General features: G+C 35.2%; 1 protein-coding gene across 15 annotated transcripts in view; it reads left to right on the top strand.

Annotated features, from left to right (window-relative positions):
• ERC2 (ELKS/RAB6-interacting/CAST family member 2) overlaps nucleotides 1-22,506 on the top strand; it is a 369,824-nt gene that overhangs the window by 21,348 nt on the left and 325,970 nt on the right. For 11 of the 15 annotated variants that reach the window (XR_001557961.2, XR_001557970.2, XR_001557967.2 and 8 more), the window contains exon 3: nucleotides 22,428-22,451. The exons of the other annotated variants lie outside the window; for them this stretch is intronic. Coding sequence is in view for 2 of the 11 variants with exons in the window: in XM_032447283.1 (XP_032303174.1) it covers nucleotides 22,428-22,451 (24 nt within the window). In the remaining 9 variants the exon portion in view is untranslated. The remainder of the gene's footprint in view (nucleotides 1-22,427; nucleotides 22,452-22,506) is intronic. 15 annotated transcript variants of the gene reach the window in all.

The raw sequence follows: 22,506 nt of genomic DNA, 5'->3' as shown, positions 1-22,506 counted from the left end.
TCCATTAAAAGGTTTGCTGCCTTTGGCAGTTCCAGTCATCTTTGTGAGACTAAAAACATTTCGTCTCACAAAAGTGCTTTTGAGGACTGACCAATGCGTTGTTGGGAGTCTTTTATTTTATTATTATTTTTTTTCATTCCTCTCTTCAGTCTTGTGTAACATAGCTCTTCTTCTATGCTGAAACCTGTTTTGAGTTAGTACGTCTGGTTTTATTGAAGCATTTAAGGTTTCCAGTTTTTTTGTGTATAAAGGAGGAAAGAGTTTTAAGTTTTTAAAGAAAATACAGATCTTTGTTCTCTGGAACCAAGAAAGCATCCAAAGTTGTATCCACCATGTGAAATGGACAGAACATCCAAATTCATCTCTCCTAGGAAAGAGCTGTGAGCACTCTGGGACAGCTGAGACATGGGATATGTAATCAGGCCCGTGACTTCTTATGATCAATGGACAATTTATTTGCAATTAAACTTGTCAATTATAGCAATATCAGATGAAGTTTATCATGGATATAATGGTGTATAATCTGATACAAATTGTATAAAGTGTATCTTGAGGTTAAGAAATAATGTAGTCCCAAATTCTTCTTTGAACCTTTACGTTTAGAAGCAGCTGATAAAGTCTGTGGAATATGTTAAATCTGAGTTAAGTGATGTTCGTAATGACAAATTAAATTTCTGTTTCTATTTATCTGAAGCAGTTATCTGTATTATGCTATTAGTTTATAAAACAAAGAGTAAAACTGGACACAAACTGTATCTGATGTTTTCATCAAACAGTAATTTAAGGGATTTTTCTCAATATTTTAATATTGGGTGATTTTTGAGAAAACTGAATTCATGAACTAAAGCAAAATCTTTAAGATTTAAACATTCTTGCATTTTATTTTCCAGTCACTAATTTAATGGAGATAAAAAAAAAGTGTTTGAAATGACTTTCTTATTAGTACAACCTTCTACCTGTACACACAGAACTATGAAGTTTTGTACATATGAAGAATTAATGAATGTGATAAATTTAAAACATGGGGGGAAAAAAGTCAATATATTCCTATATGGTGCATTCATGAGTAGTGTAAGTGGAGAACATCAAACTGCTTCTGAAGTTTAATTGAACTGTTATTTAAGAAAAAAAAAAAAAATAGCCCAAACTTACAGGGGAAGTAAACTTTATTCATCAACAATTGAAAGAGGAACTTCTCGTCATACTTTCTCAAAGAGTTTGAAATTGCAAAATATTTTTAGAAGCTGTGGCTTTAAAACCTACTGTTTGTTTTGCCACTGGGGCAAAAGAATAATTAGGAATTAAAAAGGAGGAAAAATATAGTTATAAGAGGGAACAACCAGAATTATTCTTGCTGGATCTGATAAAACTCAGAGATGTTAACCCCAGATAGAACATAGGTTACAGTGTGGGTACAGCACCACTTTCTGGCCTTAGAACCCCTTCTGGGAAAACTGGTGAGAGCTTGTGGATGAAAACAGACTTGATCCCAAATGCCTCACTGGTGCTTTCAAAGAGATGCCAAATTACCTGGATTAATACCAACCTCAGCTGTACTGGAAACACAAGGAAACTGTGTTGACCTGAGGGGAATATTAATTAGCAGTAGCACACCTACCGTTCTGTCTGGAGTACTTAATTGTGTTAGCCCAGATGGGAACAGTGATTCATAAAACAGAATTTAATGACTGTATAAGAAGGATGGCTGTGAATATGTACATAAATTAATCCCTGGAGTAATTTCTCTGTAACATGAAATGGGGAGTATTTCTGCAGGTTTAGCTTCATCTCACATACTAATTAAGCATGTTTTTTTTTTTTTTTTAATATATAAAAAAGCAGGACATTATGCATTTGATTATTTTTTTTTTTTTTCTTTAATACATGACTGACTTCTTGTACTAAAGCAGTATTATTCTTTCAAACATTTCATTAGATAGAAATAGAGATGTGTATTTGATAGGTTGATTCTTGTGGTCCCAGCTAGTTTCTGTTGGGTGAGGTCACATCTACCATTAAGAAATGTTATCACCCAAATTTCTGTTGCCTTTCAGCTGCCAAAAGCACTGCACTGCTGGAGCACATGCAGGCTTAGCTGCTTTTGTTGCTGTCTCTCATCGCTGAGGACAGTGGTGTTGGCAGAGGCCCTACGTAGGCAGAGCTTGCAGCTGCTGACACTGCGGTGTCACTGGAGTGTGCCCAAGCTGGCGTTTTGCTAGAGGCTTAATGTTGGGCCGGGGCTTGTGACATTTGTGAAGGTGATCTCAGTGAAGGGAAACAGCAATGGATTTTGCTTGTTTCGTTCTGAGATATCTTGGCTATTGTGGAAGCATGGCAAAGTGGAGTTTTGATGTAATTGGCAGCATGTAATCTATCTGTAATGCAAGAAATATTAAGTGAGAATTTTGAATGATTACCTACTGTTAAAAATTATTATAACATGATTTTAGAAATATTTACTTTTAGAATTTAAGTAAGCAATAAATTAGTTTCATTAGGAATACTGTGCTGTATTAGATGCATACTCATAACTGATTGTATGATATCCTGTGACTACTATACCATCATTTGTATGCATTGAAGTTTGATGATGTAAATGCATTACCTGGATGAGTAAGAATATCTGTTAGGATTGAGTGAATGTACATTCTGAGGTGACAGCTATGGATCATGAATATTTGTGAAGATACAAATACATTCTAATTAACGATAGGAGGTTTCTTGGCAGTTTCTAATAAGCTTTCCTCACTGTTGCTTGCAACTTGGTAAAGGAAAAAATGAGGCTAATAGCAGGCACTGAGGGAATGACTGAGTACATCTGGAATGTTATGGTGTAAAGAGGTAAGGGGTGTAGGAAAGATGAAAGCTCTAGTTTGTTTCTTGAACTGTGCTGTTTTCTAATCACATAACGCTACTGTTAGCATGAGCAATGTGTTTTCATTTTTTTTAAAATTTAGGCTTTTTTTTGAGATACAAAGTATGTTCTTTTTAAAATTAGTTTCTGAAAGCTTATACTTAATTCTTTGTAGGGGAATTGTGAAAAATGCCTCAGGAAACAGATCAGATCTTTTTAGTTAGTGAATGTGTGCTGTAAAATTCTTTCAAGTTCTTCCAAACTTCCATCCTAAAGCAAAAAATGTTTGAAAAAAATGGATATCTGCAATGCATACTCTTAAACACTTAAGCTTTTATAGTCATGAAACTTATAGCAGTGTGGAAACCTGGAGGAAAAGGACTTCTAGGTGATTGTATATTTGGTTGAGCCTTGTCCATTTGCTCGTATTAACAAAGAATGACCAAATCCTCCTGTTATCAGTATGGATTAAACCCTTATGGAAAATTATCCATGTGAGACCTGTATTTTTACTGAAGTTTTTTTTATAGATTTGTTTCTAAAAGCTTTTCCATTGACATTCTTTTATTGTGGCATTCTGAATCATCCTATAGAAACGACTTTGTAGGAATGTGTTTTCTTTTTTAAGGTGTATAAATACTTTTTTTTTTTTTTTTTTCCTCCTTTTATATATACATGTAAAGAAATTTCCATTCAGCAAGCAAGTGCATTGATATTTTTGAATTAGTATATGGGAAACTACTTTGATATCTTTGTTTAGTGCCAGTGGCATATCTGGAAAGTTTATTCTTTGTCAACAGTCCAATTCATAAAGTAGTCTAGTGAAACCGTATGTTTTAGTTCTGTCCAAATATGAAGTATGTTATATGGTATCATGGCAATGCTGTATCTACTGAATCAATGAATCAGTTGAACAAAAAATCTTTTTCTCTAAATATTACTATATTATCTCATTAGGTCTAAAGGCCTATTTCTGGTGGATATGCAGAGAGAAAAGAGAAGAAACGTTAAGGCTCTCTCAGATGTTAGAAATGCATTTGCTAATTAATTTACTGTGTTTGGAGCCTGCTCTAAAATGTGTTTAATAATGAATAGGCCCAGAGGAAGCTATTCAGACTCTGTAATGGTGAGGTAGCCAGAGAGTGCCAAAATTGAAAGAAGAAAATTTTCAGCTTCCGGTGCCAATTTCCAGTCTACTCCATCTTATTACCTTCAGTCTTTCTCTTTCCACAAAAGCTTCCATCAGTTTCACAAAGAAATGAAAACGGTTGAAGACTTGCAGTTAGAATTGGCATTCCAGCAGTAGCACTGTATTTATTTAATATTTATTTCTTTAACAAAGTAATAGATTTGCCAATCAGTGCTCTATTGTGATATAGAACTCATAGCAAAAGGCAGCTGCTGCCTATTAAGTATTCAGATTTCCTGGACAGACTGGGGAAAAGATTCTTTTGGTAAGTTTAAGGGTTTTTTTTAATTTTTATTTATTTTTTTTTTATTTTTTAAATTTTTTTATATTTAGTGCTTTATTTTTTTATGTGATGGCAACATCAACTTCCTGCATCAGATTTACAAAAGACTGTTATGGATTGCTTTTTCTGTCTTCTGCTCAGTCTGTTCTTTATTCTATGAGTACATAGCCATAAAAGGTTGGTGTCTCCTTTACAGTTGTGCTCCAACTTATTTCTTTATCTTGATTATTTATTCACTTAATCACTGCCTTGTTTTAGCTCTGTAGAAGAAGGGCTAAGTTGTGGCTTAGCATGGGGTCGGTCTCTTCTATCATGTAACTAGAGATAGGACTAGAGGGAATGGCTTCAAGTTGCACTAGGGGAGATTCAGGTTGGATGTTAGGAAATACTACTCTGCAAGAGTGGTCAGGCAATGAAACGGGTTGACCAGGGAGGTGCAGGAGTCACTGACCCTGGAAGAATTCAAGGAATATTCATATGTTGATTTAAAGGACATGTTTGGGTTAGAACTATTTGTGATAGGTGGACAGTTGGACTGGATGATCATGTGGGTATTTTCCAACCTTGCTGATTCTATGATTCTATGAAATAGTGATTGAGAACCTGGTGGGAAGGATTACCCAACCTAGTGGAGTTCAGGTACATACAATGCAATGGAACCTGAGTAACTGGAAGGGGTGAAGTGAGGATCCACCCCTTCCCAGACCTCCTTTAAGGGTTGGCAGTGGAAGCAAGGGTATCTCACTTGCTATCTGGCCTTCTAAAGCTAAGCAGCTTCTTTCTTTTTATTTCTGTGCCCACTGCTGTTACACTTGGGCAAGTTCTCACTTGCTGCAGCCTGGGACCTTGCTGCTTCGATGTCATGGCTATGCTCTCCATCACGTTACAACCAACCATCTTTCTCCCCAGTTATATCTTTTTTTATGAATTTCTAGGTCAGACTGTTTTACAGACCTGTCGTTATTTCCCCTAGGCTTGTTATTGGTGACCTATTTTTATATGCATCTCTATATCATTTCATTGTTGCTTGTACACCCCATAGTTACTATCTCTTATCTACTTGCTGTTCCCAGCTTTTGTCTGTGATCAGCTATAGAAATGGAGGATGTGTCTTTGTACAGATTTGAATACAGTATAGGTTTCCCTTAGAGAGTTGTAGTCATTTTTTTCTGCCATCACTTTCTCTGATAACTATGGGATGTGAATGTATGTTAAAGCAAGCTTCTGGAAGTGAAAGATTGTGAATTGATAATGTGAAGACCTGTCTTTCTTTCTGTTTTGATTTTATTTTTACTTTGTTAATATTTTTCTACAAATTTGTGTGAGGAATAAAAGAGGCATAGTGTGTTTTTGGACTGATTGTGAAAGGAGGCTGCATTTGATATGAAGCTTAAAAATAATTATTATGAATGAACAGAAGTGTGTTAATGTTGTGAGTAGTGGTATGTCAGGAGAAAGGGAAAATATGAAACAGATGTACCATATGTTACTGTGTTTGTTTTATATAATAAAACCACGGGATGCTCAATAGATGTGTTATTCATAATGCAAATTTTATTTCTTTTAGCAAGAGTTGGGAAAAACCCCAATTATGTATTTGAAGTTCATTCAGAAAAATGGTTATGTCTGAGTATAGTGTTTACAGCATTGTAGTCATTTAGGACAATTATTTGCACTTTTATTTTGGTGTGATTTTTAATAGTTGTGAAGGGCCTAAACTGGGCCTCAGCAGCCCTAAAAAAACGTAACAAATATTAGTTGATAAAGAGTTTATTGCCCAGTGTAGTACGTGTATGCCATGAGTGGGAGAAGACTGAAAGTTTCTCTTTTATTTATTTTACCTACAAATGTCATTTCATTTAGTTTTGTTGGGAATATACTTGAATATTAATCTTGTTTGGTTTTTCATTTATCTCCCGAAAAGACTTTCGAATCAACTGGGCAAACTTCGGAAACTGACAAATAAGAAGGAGTAACATCTGGTTCACGTTATTTTTTACTTTGAAAAGGACTGAACAATTTAAAAGACAGGAAACTCATTGTTCTGTCTCAAATTTTAACTGCAATCAATGCCTTAAATCTTGTATTAAATATAATCTTTTGGTCAGTACAGCACAATTACATTTCTATGACTTAATTCAGTAGAATAAAATATTAATTTTCAAGTACATTTACACAAAACAACGTAGAGTGCTTGGAAATATCCAAGTTTTACTGTGAGTCAAAACTTGCAATTCTAAGTCAAAACAAAGTAATTTAGGAGCTTCCCTTAGATAGGAACTTGAAGGCTATATAATCTTTTATTTTTCCTTGGGGAAAGTGCAGAGAGAAAACATACAACCAAGTGACAACTGCAACCAAACACATCTGAGTTTTTGCAGGCAGGAAGTGACTGTTAGCTTTAAACCAGATGCAGCGAGAGGGGTTCGCTGCCAATGTCTCTTGACTCCACAGAATTCCTTCTTTATATCTCTATGGATTTTGGATTCCAACACGCAGAATGATGTGGAGCTGTTGGAATGCATCCAGAGGAGGGCCACAAAGTTGATAAGAGGATTGGAGTATCCCTCCTTTGATGCAAGGTTGAGGGAGATGGGATTGTTTAGCTTGGAGAAGAGGAGGCTCTGGGGAGACCTCATTGTGATCTTCCAGTACTTGAATGGAGCTTACAGGCAGGAGGGGGGAGTGAGTTTTTGTGCAGGTAGATAGTGACAAGACAACGGGGAGTGGATTTAAACTGAAAGGAAGTTTAGGGTAGATGTAGGAAGGAATTCCTCATTCAGAGGATGGTGAGGCAGTGGAACAGGCTGCCCTCTCCCCAGAGGCATTCAAGACCAGGTTTGATGGGTTCTTGGGCAGCCTGATCCTGGTGGTTGGCAGCTCTTACACATGGCAGGCTAGAAGTAGATGCTCTTTGAGGTCCCTTCTAACTCAAGCTATTCTATGTAAAAATCCTGCTGCTGATATTCCAGTGTTAAGTGCTGTATATTTGTGGCATTTTGATCATGGAAAAAGTTGTTTTAAAATCACCTATCAGAAACTCTCAAAAGAACTACTTTGATATGAAATGACTCTATCACATGCATTAATCACATGCAGAATAACTCTCCTGGGATAATAGGTTGAAATGAATCAGGGAGCTCACTTTAGAGTGTCCAGGAGGTATCTCCTCTGTGAAACATCCTTGTTAATTACTCTGAAAAAGGGGGTAACAATATGGTAGTCAGCTGCTGTTCTTAATCATGGTAATGACAGTGAATGCTGACAAGAAACTTGCAGAGGGATGCTGAATGTACGTGTGGTGAAACTGTAAATGAAATTCAATGCTGATGAAGGTATAGACCTGAGGAAGAGAAAAATAATCCTAAATTTATGAAGAAGTGATGTTCTCTGGATTATTAGTACACAGGAAAGATGTCTTGAGTTATTTTAGATTATCTACCAAAATGTCAACTTACATACTGAGTACAGTCAAAGAAATCTGACTGAAGATTGGAAATAACTGGGAAAGGAACCACATGCAAACTAGGGAACACTATGGTGACACTTTGTTTTCCAGCTATTTTGTCCTGAATTCAATGCCAATTCAAATCCTCTTCACCCTGTAAAGGTTATAGGTAGAACTAGAGAAGGTACAACTGAGAAAAGAAGGAAAGATGAGCAAGAAAAATGGAATATTTTAATATTTTAGAATTAGTCCTTCAAGGGCTAATAAGCATGTTGATCCCCAGTTGGGTTCTAGAACCTGAAACTACTGGAAAGTGCTACTGCCTCTTATACCATTTCCTGGGCAACTAGTATGGGCCAGTTGTTGAATTCAATACAAAAACATCTTGTAGTGTCTGAATGATAAGCTCACTCTTTCTTGCCCTTGTTCAAAAGGCACTTCAAAGATCCCTTTTTTCCTTCCTTCATTGGATATATAAAAAGTTTTATCACCAGACGATCCCTTCAGAATATTTTCTATAAAAGCATATTGAATAAGGGCATGTAAATTGTATCTGAACTATTTTTAAACTTCAGTTACCCCTCCCTGTATGCAAGTTTAAAAGATGAATTACCTGTGTGGACTGTATTCCAAACCTCTTAGTGGTCTTAAAGAGAGAATGATCAGAGTCATAAATAACATGAGGTCAGCAGTGAATGGTGACATCTTCTACACATCAGTCGGTGTTCCAGACATTCTTTCATTCTGGTTCTCTCAACCAAGGAATTTGGTCTCTAAATTAAGAGGAAAAAGTGCCAGAAGGCTTTCTCTATCTGGAGCCGCACTCACAATGAAACCAAACTTACTGTCAGCAAACTTGCAGCAGATAAACTCGTGTTCACAAGCAGATTGTATTAACGCATTTCAGCTAGACTGTTCAAACACTAAATAAGCAAATAAATTGATCTTTTAGCAAGAGTTGTATTTTTTTTTTCCGCAAAAATGTTTAATGTCAACATTGGTGAGTAGATCAGTTACAGAATGCTTTAGAGAGCAGTACGTTTGCATTTAATAAAGGTTAGATTTTTATTAGGGAAGATAAAAATGTTGAGGTATAATCAATGATATCTGGTCAGGATTACTTTGATGTTTACAAAGAAAGCACTGTTTAAGCAGGTACTAGTTCTCTTATAAAACTCCAGAAGTGACTCAGATTTGTCTTAAGTGTTTGAATCAAGAAAGTAATATCCTGTTCAAAAGCAGCATTACATTTAAAAACAAAGACCAAAACCATTTTCTCTTTCTACAATTACACGAATAAGTACATTCTGACATTTTAAAATGGAAATTTAGATTGCTTTTCTGCTTCCCATTGAGGAGTAAGAAGCAGGGTATTATGACAGCAAAAATATCAATGTTCTGATTAACTACATTATGTGACTGAAAAAATTTTGTGAGTTGGTGAAAATATGCTACAGTTGGATAATATACATAGATAGAAACAATGCATTGGTTTATTTATTGAATAGATTTGTCAGATGCTGGCAGTGAATCAGGTTTTGGGGCCAAGAAAAAAAAAAGCATCTGTTCATCAGTAATAGTATAGCCTTCTGATATTAATCTCATACAATTGAATTCTAACATAATGGAAACTAAAAGCACTTTATTTTGTAGATCAGTATGTAGCTCTCAAACTTACATCTCCTGGGCCACTTTCAGCCCAGCTTTACACTGAACAGCCTTTTGAAAATTGATTTGATATAGAAGAGTAAGTGAATGAAGCTGCACAATTCTAGTAGACCTTATTGATTAATGTGGTTTGTTCTTAAATTTGGGTAAGATGACAAATATTGCTGAGCAGGGCTCTATGTTTTAACATCAGATTCAAGAGTAGTTTTGGGGACTTTTGTGTCAGACTCCCTGAGAGAGAGCTTGCTCCCTTGAACAGCTGCTGCTTTTTGTTGTTTGTTCTTTCTAGCTGTTACAAGGAAAGAAAAAAAGGTGATAAAAGATTCTACAGACAAAAAAATATTACTGCAATGTCCACTTAATTACAAACTAATCAAATTTATTTTCTTTGTTTTCTGGGATGTCTGGAGCATTTTTCTCCTTTATCCTGTTTAGCAATATTAAAAACAAAAGGAGCAGCTGGCTGAAGGCTTTTCACTTGGCAGGTAGACATTTGCTGTTACTCTCCAAGGAGGTCAGGGTATTTTGCATTTCATCGTTCCTAGAATTTATCCTCTATGGCCCAGCTCAATAAAACCTCCTGTGGGAAAGGTCTTAGAGCAAGAAAAGTATCATCAACAAGTAAGAATATAGGACTACACAAAATTAAATATTTTCCTGCCTTCCTCCAAGAATTTCTTGTATTATGGAACAATCAGAAGGATAGTTTCTTGGAAATATTGTTTATTGATCACTAATATTTTTGGCAGTATTTTCTTAGTATAGAGAGGAAAAAGATGGAAAGAGTGAGAGCTGTAAGCTCATAGATGAGAAAACTGTGAGCTTGATGTGGGTGTTACAAAGTTACAAAAATATTTGGATGCTTTGAGAGGGTTATTTTTCCTTCTCTGTGCTGTTTAAGAGAATCAGTAGAGCTCTACAGTGATGTCAACATCTCTTTTTTATCTTTCAAAAGAAATTTTTTTCAACTAGAGGCTTATGTGGTACTGTTTGATTCTGAGAATATTAACATTCAATTCTTCCTCGTGCAAGTAAAACTGATTTGAATAGATTCTGCTATAACAAATGGCCAGTATATAGGAGTTTGATTTCTTAAGAATGAAAAGGTGTGAGGTTAATACAGGTATGTGCTCACATTTTACTTGAACTAAAAAGGTTTTCATATATAAATGTGCATGCAGAGAGTATTCATTTTAGTGAATAGTGTTGGAACAGAGGATGGAATGGTTAGTCACATCATCATACATAGATGTGATTCATATTCAGTGTTGGTAGCACTTCAGATTTTTGTAGACTCTTCTGTGCTCTTGTTAAACAGGAAAAAAGGTAAAAGAAAAAATACAAAAAAAAATATCAAAAGTGCATAGTATATTTTACTAAGATTTTTGGTTGTGGAGATGAGAGAATGCTGTTTTAAGGTACTTTTGTATGAAGTGGCCTAGACTTTGGACTTTGCTTTCTCTTAGCAGGTAAAATTCAATTTTAACATTAGTTAAAGCAGTACTGAAGCAGATTTACCAGTGCAGTAGGAAAGATGAGAATCTTTGTGACAGATGAATCATGGAAGCTGCTTAAGTTATTTTTGTAAGAAGACAGTATGGAGTGAAGGGAATAAAAGTGGGGGGAAAAAAGGATATGTGGAGTACTTTGATATGGATTGAGCATTAGCGAAGTATACTTTGCATTGAAAGTGATAGCAAGTGATATAAGCCTAGTTGAGCTGCAGGATTTTGTCAGTGAGGCCAATGTTGTGTAAATAAAATTAGTTTTTAAAATGTAATTGTTATTGCTTTCATTTTTTAATAGAGTAGGGTAAGTTAATGATAACACAGAGTCACCAAAGGAGGAAAAACGTGAGAGAATGGTGGAGTCTTATCCTGTTTTGTCTGAGATAATGATTTAAGACTTGACAAAAGGACAGGGTTTCGTTGACTTCCCCTGTTCCCTTCTGTAATCAATCAGCCTCTCCAGCAGCTACAGGAATTGATCATATGAAAGAAGAAATATAGAGCCTGCAATGCAGTTTTCACTGCTGTCGTTCTGGCAAGTATTCGTGTTAGAGATAAAACATAGCATAAGGACTTTTAAGCTCTATTGTATTTTCTATTCTATGCCTTTTGTTCTTCTTTCCTCAATTCTTTGATCATGCTTTTACCTGCCGAGTCCTTTTCACCTCTTTGAACACTCTGGCTGTTCTGATTTTTCACCATGACAGCTTCATATCATGAAATGGCCCCAATAAGTTTTTACTTGTGTAGAAACATCTTTTAAAAAATGTGCGGAAAATGGCTTACTCTTTTTTTTTTTTTTTTTTTTTAATTTAATTTTTTTTTTTTTTTTAAACAGTGTTATCTTCACCCTGTGTATTCAATTGCAAATAATACAATTAACCTGTGTTCATCCATCTGCTTGGTGTTTTCAGCAACAATTTGGCCCACCGGTGGCAAATGTAGATCAATCTACTTTGAAGCACAAAAGAACAGTGTCATGTTTTTAGCACAGATTTCTCTGTGCATCTAAGTAGAACGATACCGTTTAGTTAACCAGCTCTTCATTTTTAAGACTATGTACATGCTTGGGCAATACTAACAGAATTAAAACCGCTGTACTTATGTACATATATATGTATATATATTTCAGTTTAAAAAGAGAACAAAATGGCAGTTTCCTTCAGAAGCACTGTTCTCTTTCACCATATTTAAGGATTTAAGATTCAAATTTAGATTTGCTTTGTAGTGACAAGTGAAATATCTCACTCATCGTAGATTGTGTTCTCTAGAATTTCCCCTGGAAGTTTTTTCATTTTGATCATCTGAATATAATAAAGGTTTAAACCAGAGATTTCTGGCACAGATTTTATACCTCAAGGAGTATCTGTGTTACAGTACAACTGATAGAAGTTGGCATAGATACATTTACTTCTTTACAGTTAAAGGGAGAAGGAAATGATAGGAGATGTAGTATGTGACATAATGGAGAATAATTCCCTTGTGATTTATCCTTTTCAGCTGTTATTGACCTGAGCTGTGCCACATCCAGTTCTTACTGTGGTTAGGAGGAGGTGCTATGTCACAGAACTACATTTCATCATTTTTTGGAATCTAACTCAATCCAGATATTAAGGACATTGACTTGGGTTTTGGTGAGTCCAGTAAAGCGCTGCAGGATTTTTACTATTACTGGAAATAGTGATTGCACAGAATGACTAATATTTCTAATGTTCTGATCAGTGCATATTTAATTGTTTGAGAATGGTGAAATATATTGCTTTGGATACCGTTATCGTACCAGCAGGGAGGTGGGGCTCAATGATCTCTAGAGGCCTCTTCCAACACCTACAATTCTGTGATACTGACAGATTATCCTTTGTAGAGTGGTTGCTCTACTTTATTTTGGAGGGACTTTCTAATGGAGGGGATTTTATGGGTTTGAACTGAGAAAGCTAGGGCTAAAGGATAATATTGTAAAAAAAATTGCCAAATGGGAAGAAGACTAACAGGTCACTTTGCTTTCCAAAATCATCTATCATTGTTAGTCTTCTTTCTATGTGTAGAAATTGGGTTGTTAAGGAGAAAAGGCTGTAATTTCAGATGAGTTTAGGCTCCTTTGTGCTTAAAGATCAACAGATCTTTAAGACAATGCAGGATCAGAATCTTCACCTCTCCAACTCTCCCAGCTTTTGTTTAGTAATATATGTTTAGTAATATATGTAGGTTGCTCTGAAAGGGAGGGGAAATGCTGTGACTAATGGACAGCTAAGATCGAAAAATGCTCTATAAAGTTTAGCAGGTATGAGTGAGAAGTTGGGAAGAAAGAGGAATAAGATGTATACTTCAGCTAACAGCTGTAAAGCAATTTCAGATGGTTAATGTGCTCTATCTCTTCTGTTCTGCTCTAGAGTAAGATAGAATGACTCAGATCAAAATGAATCTGAGCACGAATTAAGAAGTAGGAAAGTATAACTTTATGTCATTTCTTAAAAATGACGTATCTGAAAGGGCCCATAATTTTTACTAAATTATTTACAGAAATGCAATGGGATGCATACAACATTCTCGATATTGTGTATTGATTCTATATTCTCACTCTCTATAATACAGTATAGGAAAAAATCCTCTCTAAACATTCAGTGGTAAAACTGGAGATTAGAGGAGGATATGTTGATGGGGATATTCATTTTGATCACAAATCTGTACTTAAACTGCAGTGGGTTTGCATTATATAGCCAGCAGATGTCTAAGCATGTGATTGGGGGAAAAACCTTAGCAGTTCTGATTAAATAAGGCTTTTGCATTCCAAGGTGGCTATATATGCCATACCCACCCCACACATTTTGCTGTGTACCTATCTGTAGCATGGGGCAATAGAAAAGAAGCCAATAGTTGCACTGTGCCTGTGGAGTTTGCATGGTGCTTTGTGAAAATGATGCACATACCTGATCTTGAATTCAATTTCACATTTGCTTGCTTGTATTAAGCTTTGTTTTGTATCCAGCTGTAAGCCAGAACTTAACTCCTTTCTTAATAATTGCGTAAACAAAATGGTCTTATAGCATGCTTGCTAGTGAGCAGTTTGAGAGACAGGAAGAAGGTATTGTACAGTGCTAATGGACTGTTGACAGAAGGCACAGTGTTGTCAGTTTAAAATCCATTACTGTAGTGTGCAGTTGGCCCCAAATGCCCCTTCATTCCCATTTATTTCATTGCAACTGGCACTGAGCAGCTCACTGGAGGCTTCCCTGCATTTCATGACTTTGAACCGCTGTAAGACAGTAAACCAACAGAAGGATGCACTGCTACGTCAGTGTTGTAGTAATTAAGATTGTTATATTGTCAAAAAGGAATCCGCCAGCAAATAGTGGGGAAAAAAGAAAAAAATAAGTAGTTGTAGGAGAATCTTTTAGTAGTTTAAGGTAGAGTATTACTGTCCCTCTGTAGTCGTTTATAATTAGATCTCTAATCCTAGCAGTAACTTTTCGTGGTGTTGTGGTCTAGTTTCAGAGTCATATCATTAATTTGACATGTTTTCCTACAGAAATGTACAACTGTTTTTATGGGCATGTTTAAATAGTGTAAGTTGACAGTGCTTAGAACTTAAATTCTTGAATATTTAATTGGCATTCAAATAGGTAGTTTTTTTTTTTTTTTTTTTTTTTTTTATATGAACATTACTGTAGCAATCCCTGGTTTTGATTTACGTAATTCTAGTGGGATACCTGAGTGTCCATGTATGCCATACATACACACATCCCCTCACTCAGCCCCTAACTCTTTGAATAACGAGGGGAAAATTGCTCCCTCTTCTAAGAGAGGAACACTTAGAGTGCTAATTTTATTTTTCCCTAATTGATATTGTTTATTCTTATGTAAGGGTATATTAGTATCGCTGTTATCGTTATTTTTATGAGGCATGTAACTGCAGGTTTTCCTTCGTGTTTTCGTGCTGTTAATATTTTTCTGCAGGGTGTGAACTTAGTGCCATCTTCTGGGAAAACTGAGCAAGTGCAGGGTTTTAATTTGTACTGAGTGTATATAGGCCGTAAGTCAGAGGACTCTCAATAAGTCTGGCAAGACTAAATGAAGTTTTAAGAAAGTTAATTGCAAAATCTATCTTCTGACTTCTGAAGGCATAATTTTGCAGCTATTGGGCCACAAATGCTGCTTCCTTAATGATTTCTCCTTGCAGATCTGCCCCACTTCTTCAGAAACTCTAGGCAAAATCTCATTCCAGATGGTTGCCTCTCTTTGTGATGCATCATTTTTCTATGTTTGATCTAACTGAAGATTTTAGATTTGAAGCTTTCAAAAATCTCTCTATTTCTTTTTTTTCCTTTCCCTTAACTGTAGCTGAATGCACAATTCTTAATTTCCTTTTCAAATCGTTTCAATGGGAAATGATTACATATCATGGTTAATTAACTCACAGTACTATTCCTAGTAGAGAAGAAGAAACAAATTGAAAACTGTGCTCTTTTCTGGTTGCGTTTATTTTCCCCCCCAGATTAAAGGGTAGGAAGAAGTTGGAACCCGATTTATCCGTCTTTTTTTTCTTTTCTTCTTCTTTTTTTTTTTTTTTAAATAAAGAAAACATTTCTAGTGTATCAGAAGCTGTGCTTGAAATTCTCATGTGAATAACCTAGTTTGTATCACTTTCCTAATGGCAGTGTTAAAAGTAAATAGTTTCAAAATCAAAAGATAGATAGGATTGGAATTTGAGCCCAAACATCAGGGACAAATGAAGGACTGAAAAACTGCTTCTTGAAGGGAGGAAAACAATCCTGGTTTAAAGCTCCAAGGAAGTTAGATTTTGTAATGTTTTGAAATCATTAGATAATTCCATGCAGTTTTGTTTTGTTTTTCTTATAGAAAGGAAAGTTAGAGATATTTAAACTACTAATATGATTGAAAAATTGTCTGAAAGTTTACTCCGTCCTTTATTCAATTTCAGTTGAATAAATTGAAAACCCGTCATAGAGCTGAACCTGTTGTTTTCCACTAACATACTCAACTGCTCATATTCATAATTCAACAGTATTCTGGATTGCCATTCCTGCTGTATTTTCTTCTAATATTTTTGTTATGCAATAGTAATAAACTATTGCCTTTTTGCATCGTTAATGTGCTGTCAATCTATATTGCAAAAAGAGGTTGTTTTCGGAGACTTGAATCATTTTCCTCAAATAGTTTATTAGAAGGTACTTAACATTTTTCTTTAGGGAATGGTTTAGTGGAATTCATAATTGTTGGCAATCTAAAGTATTTTGTGTTAGATTTTCCAGGCTCAAAAACAAGTTGATTGACTTAAAACAAATTGTCTACTTAAGCAACAAGTCAAAGCTTTCTGAGAAACTGCATGCCTCAGGCTTATTCGAAGCCATGCAGATGAGAGCTGATTAATGCCTCACACTGCAAAGCAGTGAAAGACCACAGAAGTGTGCTGCTTGTTTTCTTAGGTGAAAATGTGAGAATGGAAACTCCAGAAAAAGTGCCCAAAAGATAATGAGAATGATCTTAGTTGTAACTTTGAATATTAACCATGATGTAGGCCAGATGAAATTAAGAGAATAAAGGTCAAGCTTGTTTGATTTTCTTGTTAGCAAAGTAAGGTTTATTTTGTTTCTTACACAAGGTACAAAATAACTACATTTCAATAACCAATCGTGGACATAAGTCAACTGTTCGATATCTGCATGAAGAGAAGGCTGTATTTGGGCTTTGGTAAAGCTGCTTAGAAACAAGATAGAATTATTAGATAAATGTCAGAAATCCCCCACTGGATAAATTCTTCATTGAAAAGTATTCAATTGATTTTCTTAAAAAAAATCATATATATATATATATATATGCATATATATATATATATATAAGAAGTTGGATTTTAGGGGCAAGGTGAACTTAAAGATCTGAAATAAAAATGCTCACCACAGAAAGCATTGGCTAAACAGGAAAAATGTAGTAGAGAAGAGGAGGAAGGGACTAGAGAGAGAGAGAGAGATTTCAGACATAAAGACTGTTTCTAACGAATGATTTTTGATGCTTTAGAGTTGCAGTACAGTCAATGCTTCATAATACTGTGAAGAAATATGTTTTGGCAGAATGAGAAAGTCGATCTGTAATGGCAGGCCTACTTAGGGCAAACAGCAAAGCAAGGGAAATAATGAAAAATGACATCTAAGCCCATAGCAAATTGAGGAATGGGGGAAGAAATGGGTTTACAGATTGTGCTTAAAGAATCTGGTGCAAAACTACTCTGAAATTTGCAATACTAAAATGTTTTTGCCTGCAGTTAGCCCTCAGTAATAAACTGAGATATGTTTTTGTACAATTATACCAAGTTCTTAGGTGATGCTTTCCTTCCAGTGTTGTTTTTCATTAAAATATTTGTGGGAAATCACCAAGAAAAGCTGACTGAATAGTCAAAAAGCCTAATAGTTTAGATCAGATTAAATACAAGGTCTATATTATGGAATGCAGATGTCTAATATACATGATAAGGTTCCTTATTTAGCCTACAAAGCATGGTATTAAGAGCAAGCCTTTATCAAGTTTGACAAGACACCAAATCTAAAAGTGGGCAAAGAAAGAAAAATTAAGGAAAGCAAACAAACAAGAATCTGCCCTTTTGAACACAGAGTGCCAGCAGACTGTTATACATAAATTGTCTCACATCTGTTGCAGCTCCAGAAATTTCAGTGCTGAGGATGCATTTTTGTGTGAAGTTTGAACCTTCTATGATTCCTTAGATGTTGAATCTTTCTTTTATAAGCTGTTTTCCTCAGGGGTGCCTTATAGAGGTGCTTATAAAGTAAGAATCTTTATTTAGCAAATAAAAACCAAAAAGTCAACCATATATGTTGTTGCTATTTCTCCTAAGTTACGAATCCTGTTGTGTAGCTACAACTGTGTTTTCACTGCTTTCTGTATCATTAGGCATTTGCCACTGCCAGAGACTGGAGTGTATGAGCCAATCCAGCCTTTGTCCCATGACACAGGGAATAAACTGTAGTTACTATAATACCCTCTGTTGTGTGTAATAGAGAAAATATGATCATGCAAGACTGCTTAATAATGTATCCCATTCCCTCAAAAATTTAGCTGCAGAAACTGCTTAGTCATCCTAAGTTCAGAAAATAAATTTTGTAAAATACTGTTAGATATGGCTTTCAAAAGTCTATAACAGATAATAAAACTGTCAAAAGCTCTTTTTATTTTGGTGTGTACTAATAAAAGGAAGGGGAGGGAAGAAAACTGCTGGAAGCAGAAAGATTTTTTGATACAGCTTCTGGAAGTTTTTGTCATGTATCCACCTTGCCACCTGCATCCACATCCTACGCTGCAGCGTGAGATTGCTTTTTGCCTGGAACTGCTTTATTGCCTAGATTATTATCTCCAAACTTGCAGGGTTCTGCTCTCAGTTGTTTTACACTTTAGAAGGCTGTTTGTCTATCACAACCACATTGATGCCGTGGCGTTGAGAGGACAGAGACAGTTTTGACAGTAGTCATTTTTTCCTTATCTTACATGGCTTTACATCAGTAGTTGTATAAGAAAATGCCTAATACATTTTACCTTTTTAAACAGAGTGGGAAAGAAACAGGATAATCAGTAACTGAAAATGGAACAGTGAGAGACAGAAGCCAAAATACAGTGGCTTGAAGTAGAGGAAAAATACTGCTACCTGTCACTCTGTTCAGGTGAAGCATCAAAGCAGTGAATCATCTTGAATGGCTACAGAAATAGTTGTTTTGCCTATACTGGGTGACCTTGACATTGACCACTTTAGCTGTAGTGCTGTACTGAACCATATAGAGGAGAAACACATTCAGAATTCCTCACTGCTCATTTCCAAATTTTGAGTGATTATTGTCTGTGGAATAAACTGGTTAGATTATAATGATATTAGAGGAAATGAGTAGTAAATCACTTATGGCACACTTTCTAAGTCTATCACTTGATAATAACCTATGACACTTAGTTTCTGCCACCAAATCCTTCTGGCTGGCTTTCCCAGTCTAGACAACCCCAACTATGATTCCTTTCTACCTTTACCTTACCTTACACAGAATTTGTTGCTTCCTTCCAAGTTAGTGTCAGTTTATTTGTCATTATTATTTTAAAATTAATTAATTAATTAAATAATAATAAATGATTTGGTTTAATTTTCTCAACAGTTTTCAATAGATTCTTCACTTTTGGTGCCAGGGTGGTGATGTAAAATAGAATTTCTGTATGCCTGTAGATAATTATTTTAAATTGGTCAATCTCTTTACAGTATCCTTTTTTCTCCAGTGTTTACCGTATCTCTAAGGCTTTGAGATGCTCAGAAATGCTTTTGTGCTCTGATCCAGGGTGTGGTGTGGCAGGATGGTTCTCTGAAGGTGATCTGTCTGTGAATAGCTCCTTTCCATAGGTTAACGTTCACATGTAGAGCAAAAGTTGGAAGCCAGGCAACCAAGCAGGGGTTGCTAATTCCTCTTCATAGTTCTGTTTCAAATTATGGGGGCAAACTGTGGAAACCTGCACTGTGCTTAATTGAAAAAAAGGTTAATGGGAACCTCCTGTGCAGTTCCATGGATCGCCTCTTGGAGTTGGGCTGTAGGGGAAGATCACAAAAGTTCTGTGAGAGCTATTTATATGTTCCATAGAAGCCTGGAATCTTTCTTTAAGCCCTTGTCATCTGGTCTGTTTTTAATAGAAATTATGAAAAGTGTGATAGATCTTGTGTGTCTTTTCAAATCCCACGAAGTCCTGCCTATATACTAAAAGCAGCGTGACAGATATTCACAGCACTCCCACATTCCTCCCCTGCTACAATTAATTATTCAGTACCTTTCCACCCTCGCAACATGTGTTCTCTCCCCTTCTTAGCAAGCTGCAGATACCAAAATCTGTGCCAGCACAAATCTAAATCTGGGCCATCGTGTTCAAAGATTTCTGAGTCTTGAAGGACTAAGAAGGTAGCAGCAGCCTGCTGCGGTTGAGGCTCTTGGCTTAACATAGTTACAGAGAAGCAGACACAACAACTGCTGTGTTCAGCAACAAATGTGTTTATGGGTGGAACGTGAGAGCACCATGCATAGGTTGCTGTGGGACAGAAAGGGAAGTTATGACTGGTTTATCTTGCCAGAATTGCTATTTTGAGTTCTGATTTCTAATAATTTGTTTGTTGATCTAAGAGTTTTTGCTTTTACAATTGACGTTCTGAAGATTTATCGTTAGCAATTTAATTTCCCTTTTATTACTGTTTATAAATATTTGAGATATTTTACAAATGGATGTCCTTTGATTTAGCTATAATCTTTTTGACAGTGGCATACAGAGATTGCTAAACTCGGGAAAGCATTATCTTATAAGTAGTTTTTAGCATCAAGGAGTAAGTATTGTCTAATGTAATGTTAGAAAAAGCTATTTTAAATCATACAGATCGGAGGAGGAAAAAAGTCTTCTCTTTTGAATTTTTATAGACTATACGAGTAGTTACTGAATATCTCTGCTGCGTAGTAGTGAGATAATTGTGCAGTGCAGAGGGTTTACTTTACTATGCTTATGCAAAGTACTGGCTCTCTCCACAGGTTTTTAGAGGTGTGTTACATCAGGCAGTCATTCTTTTGCAAAGAATGAAAAGATATGAGTTTCATTCTTAAAATAAATGACTTGGGACTGAAACTCCAGCTGATGTGGAGACTGTGCTCAAAATAAAGTAAAAGAGAAATTTTTTGAATTATTTTATTTTCCATTAAAAGGAGAAAATTCAATTCAAATATCTATCTCAATTAAAAAAATATATAATTAAATATGGCATGAAAAAGCTTTAAAATCAAAACATTTAATTTGAAAATGCCAAGTGATTTTATTTTTCTCCTTTTGGACCTTTTGAAGGAGGTTATTATTTTTTTTTTAATTTATTTTTAAAATTTATGATTAATTTAAATTAGTAACATTTATTTCTTTCTGTAATTACTCATCTGAAAAATTTATGTTTCTCTCCAACTTTCAGTTTTGCAAAACTACGCAGGACTTAGAGCAGTGTCTATATTCCTAAAGCAAACTCTTGTTTAGCCTAGAAGCACTGTGTAACTGCTATATTAACTGTCGGAGATGATCTATAAATATTGTGTCAGTACTGTCAAAAGGCATTTGGAAAGAACGAAGTTTGGTCTTGTTTACTCTGCAGCATTTGTCTCTGTCTCTGCCTTCCCATCTCTTTGTTAATTCGTTCATTCATAAATATCGTTGCATGATATTTCTCTATTTTTTTGAGCATTTTGAACACTTGGATTTCTGTGCTAAATCTGTCATTCTCAGGATCATAAACAGTACAGTAATGGATTTAAAGTAGGAAATTGCTACATCTAGAACAACTTTGAAATTAAGTTCATTGGGAACTTTTCAACTTATCTAAATAATTCAAAACATACTGAGATTTTAAGAAATGGTGAGAATTACCATTAGTAATAAGTAGGGCTGTAAATGAGTAGACTACATTTGCATGTTCTCAACTGAGTGCGTGCCTAATGAGATACAAACATTAAGAGATTTAAGCTCTGAACAGCTATAAAAGCATTGCCATTTAATTGTAGAACAGATTCAGACTACAGAATTTCACTGCAGCCCAAACTTTTTATCCTTTTAAAGTGACTGCTAAGAGATGTGATTTCAGATTTTTTTTTCTTTCTGTTTAAATTGAGTTTATTACATACTGACAGATGTAGGAATAATTCTCAAAATGAAGGTGTTATCAAGCAACTAAAGAAGCCTCTCATACTGACTTCAGGTGTTAATGAATTACTGTTTAATTGAAGTGCGGAGTTGCAGAATATTCATTAATGCAAAAAAAAAACCCACCAAAAAACAAAAAACCAAACCCACGTCTGGTGCCACAAATTTGAAGTCATCTAAATCGTATTGATATGATATGGCTTTTCAGGAACTCGTATTTCTATGCATTTGATATATTATATTAGCAAATAAAAAAGAAAAAACAAGGAGACAAACATTTTCAGATATTAAACATGCTGTTATCATAAGTTAGGATAATTATCTGTGATTCAAGTTTGATATGAACAAAATCATTTTATTTTTCATTGTGTTGAATATGGAGTGAGAGATTTCTCTTGAACAACGCTGTACTCAACTGTAATACAAGCAATGTAGGACAAGATACTGTGTGAAAGATAAGTATGAAAGCACAGTGAGATGTAATAGGAGTATTATTATTATTCATTGTGGGATTAATTAGTTTGTATGGTTTTTTTTTCTATTTTTTTTTTTCTGTGTCATATCTATTGAGTAAAGTCTGTCTTGAGCTTTGGTTTGTATATTTGAGTATTGTGAAGTTGTTGGTGCTGTTTTGTATATCTCAATAAAGTTATTTTTTCTGTTGAAGATACTTTTTGTTGAATTCAGTTCTTTCTGTTGAATCTCCTTTGCTTGCATCTGACCTTTATGTTGATTTTGCTTCATTTTTCATTTACCATGCTGTTCAGTTTTTGGATGCCAGGAGAACAAAGGTTTGTCTACTATTTGCCGTCTTTTTTTTTTTTTTTTTTTTTATTTTTTTCTTTT

This window comes from Coturnix japonica, chromosome 12 (assembly GCF_001577835.2).
Source record: "Coturnix japonica isolate 7356 chromosome 12, Coturnix japonica 2.1, whole genome shotgun sequence".
NCBI classification, from domain to species: Eukaryota; Metazoa; Chordata; class Aves; order Galliformes; family Phasianidae; genus Coturnix; species Coturnix japonica.
Note: the sequence above shows the minus strand (reverse complement) of the source record. Positions and strands in the feature narration are given on the sequence as shown.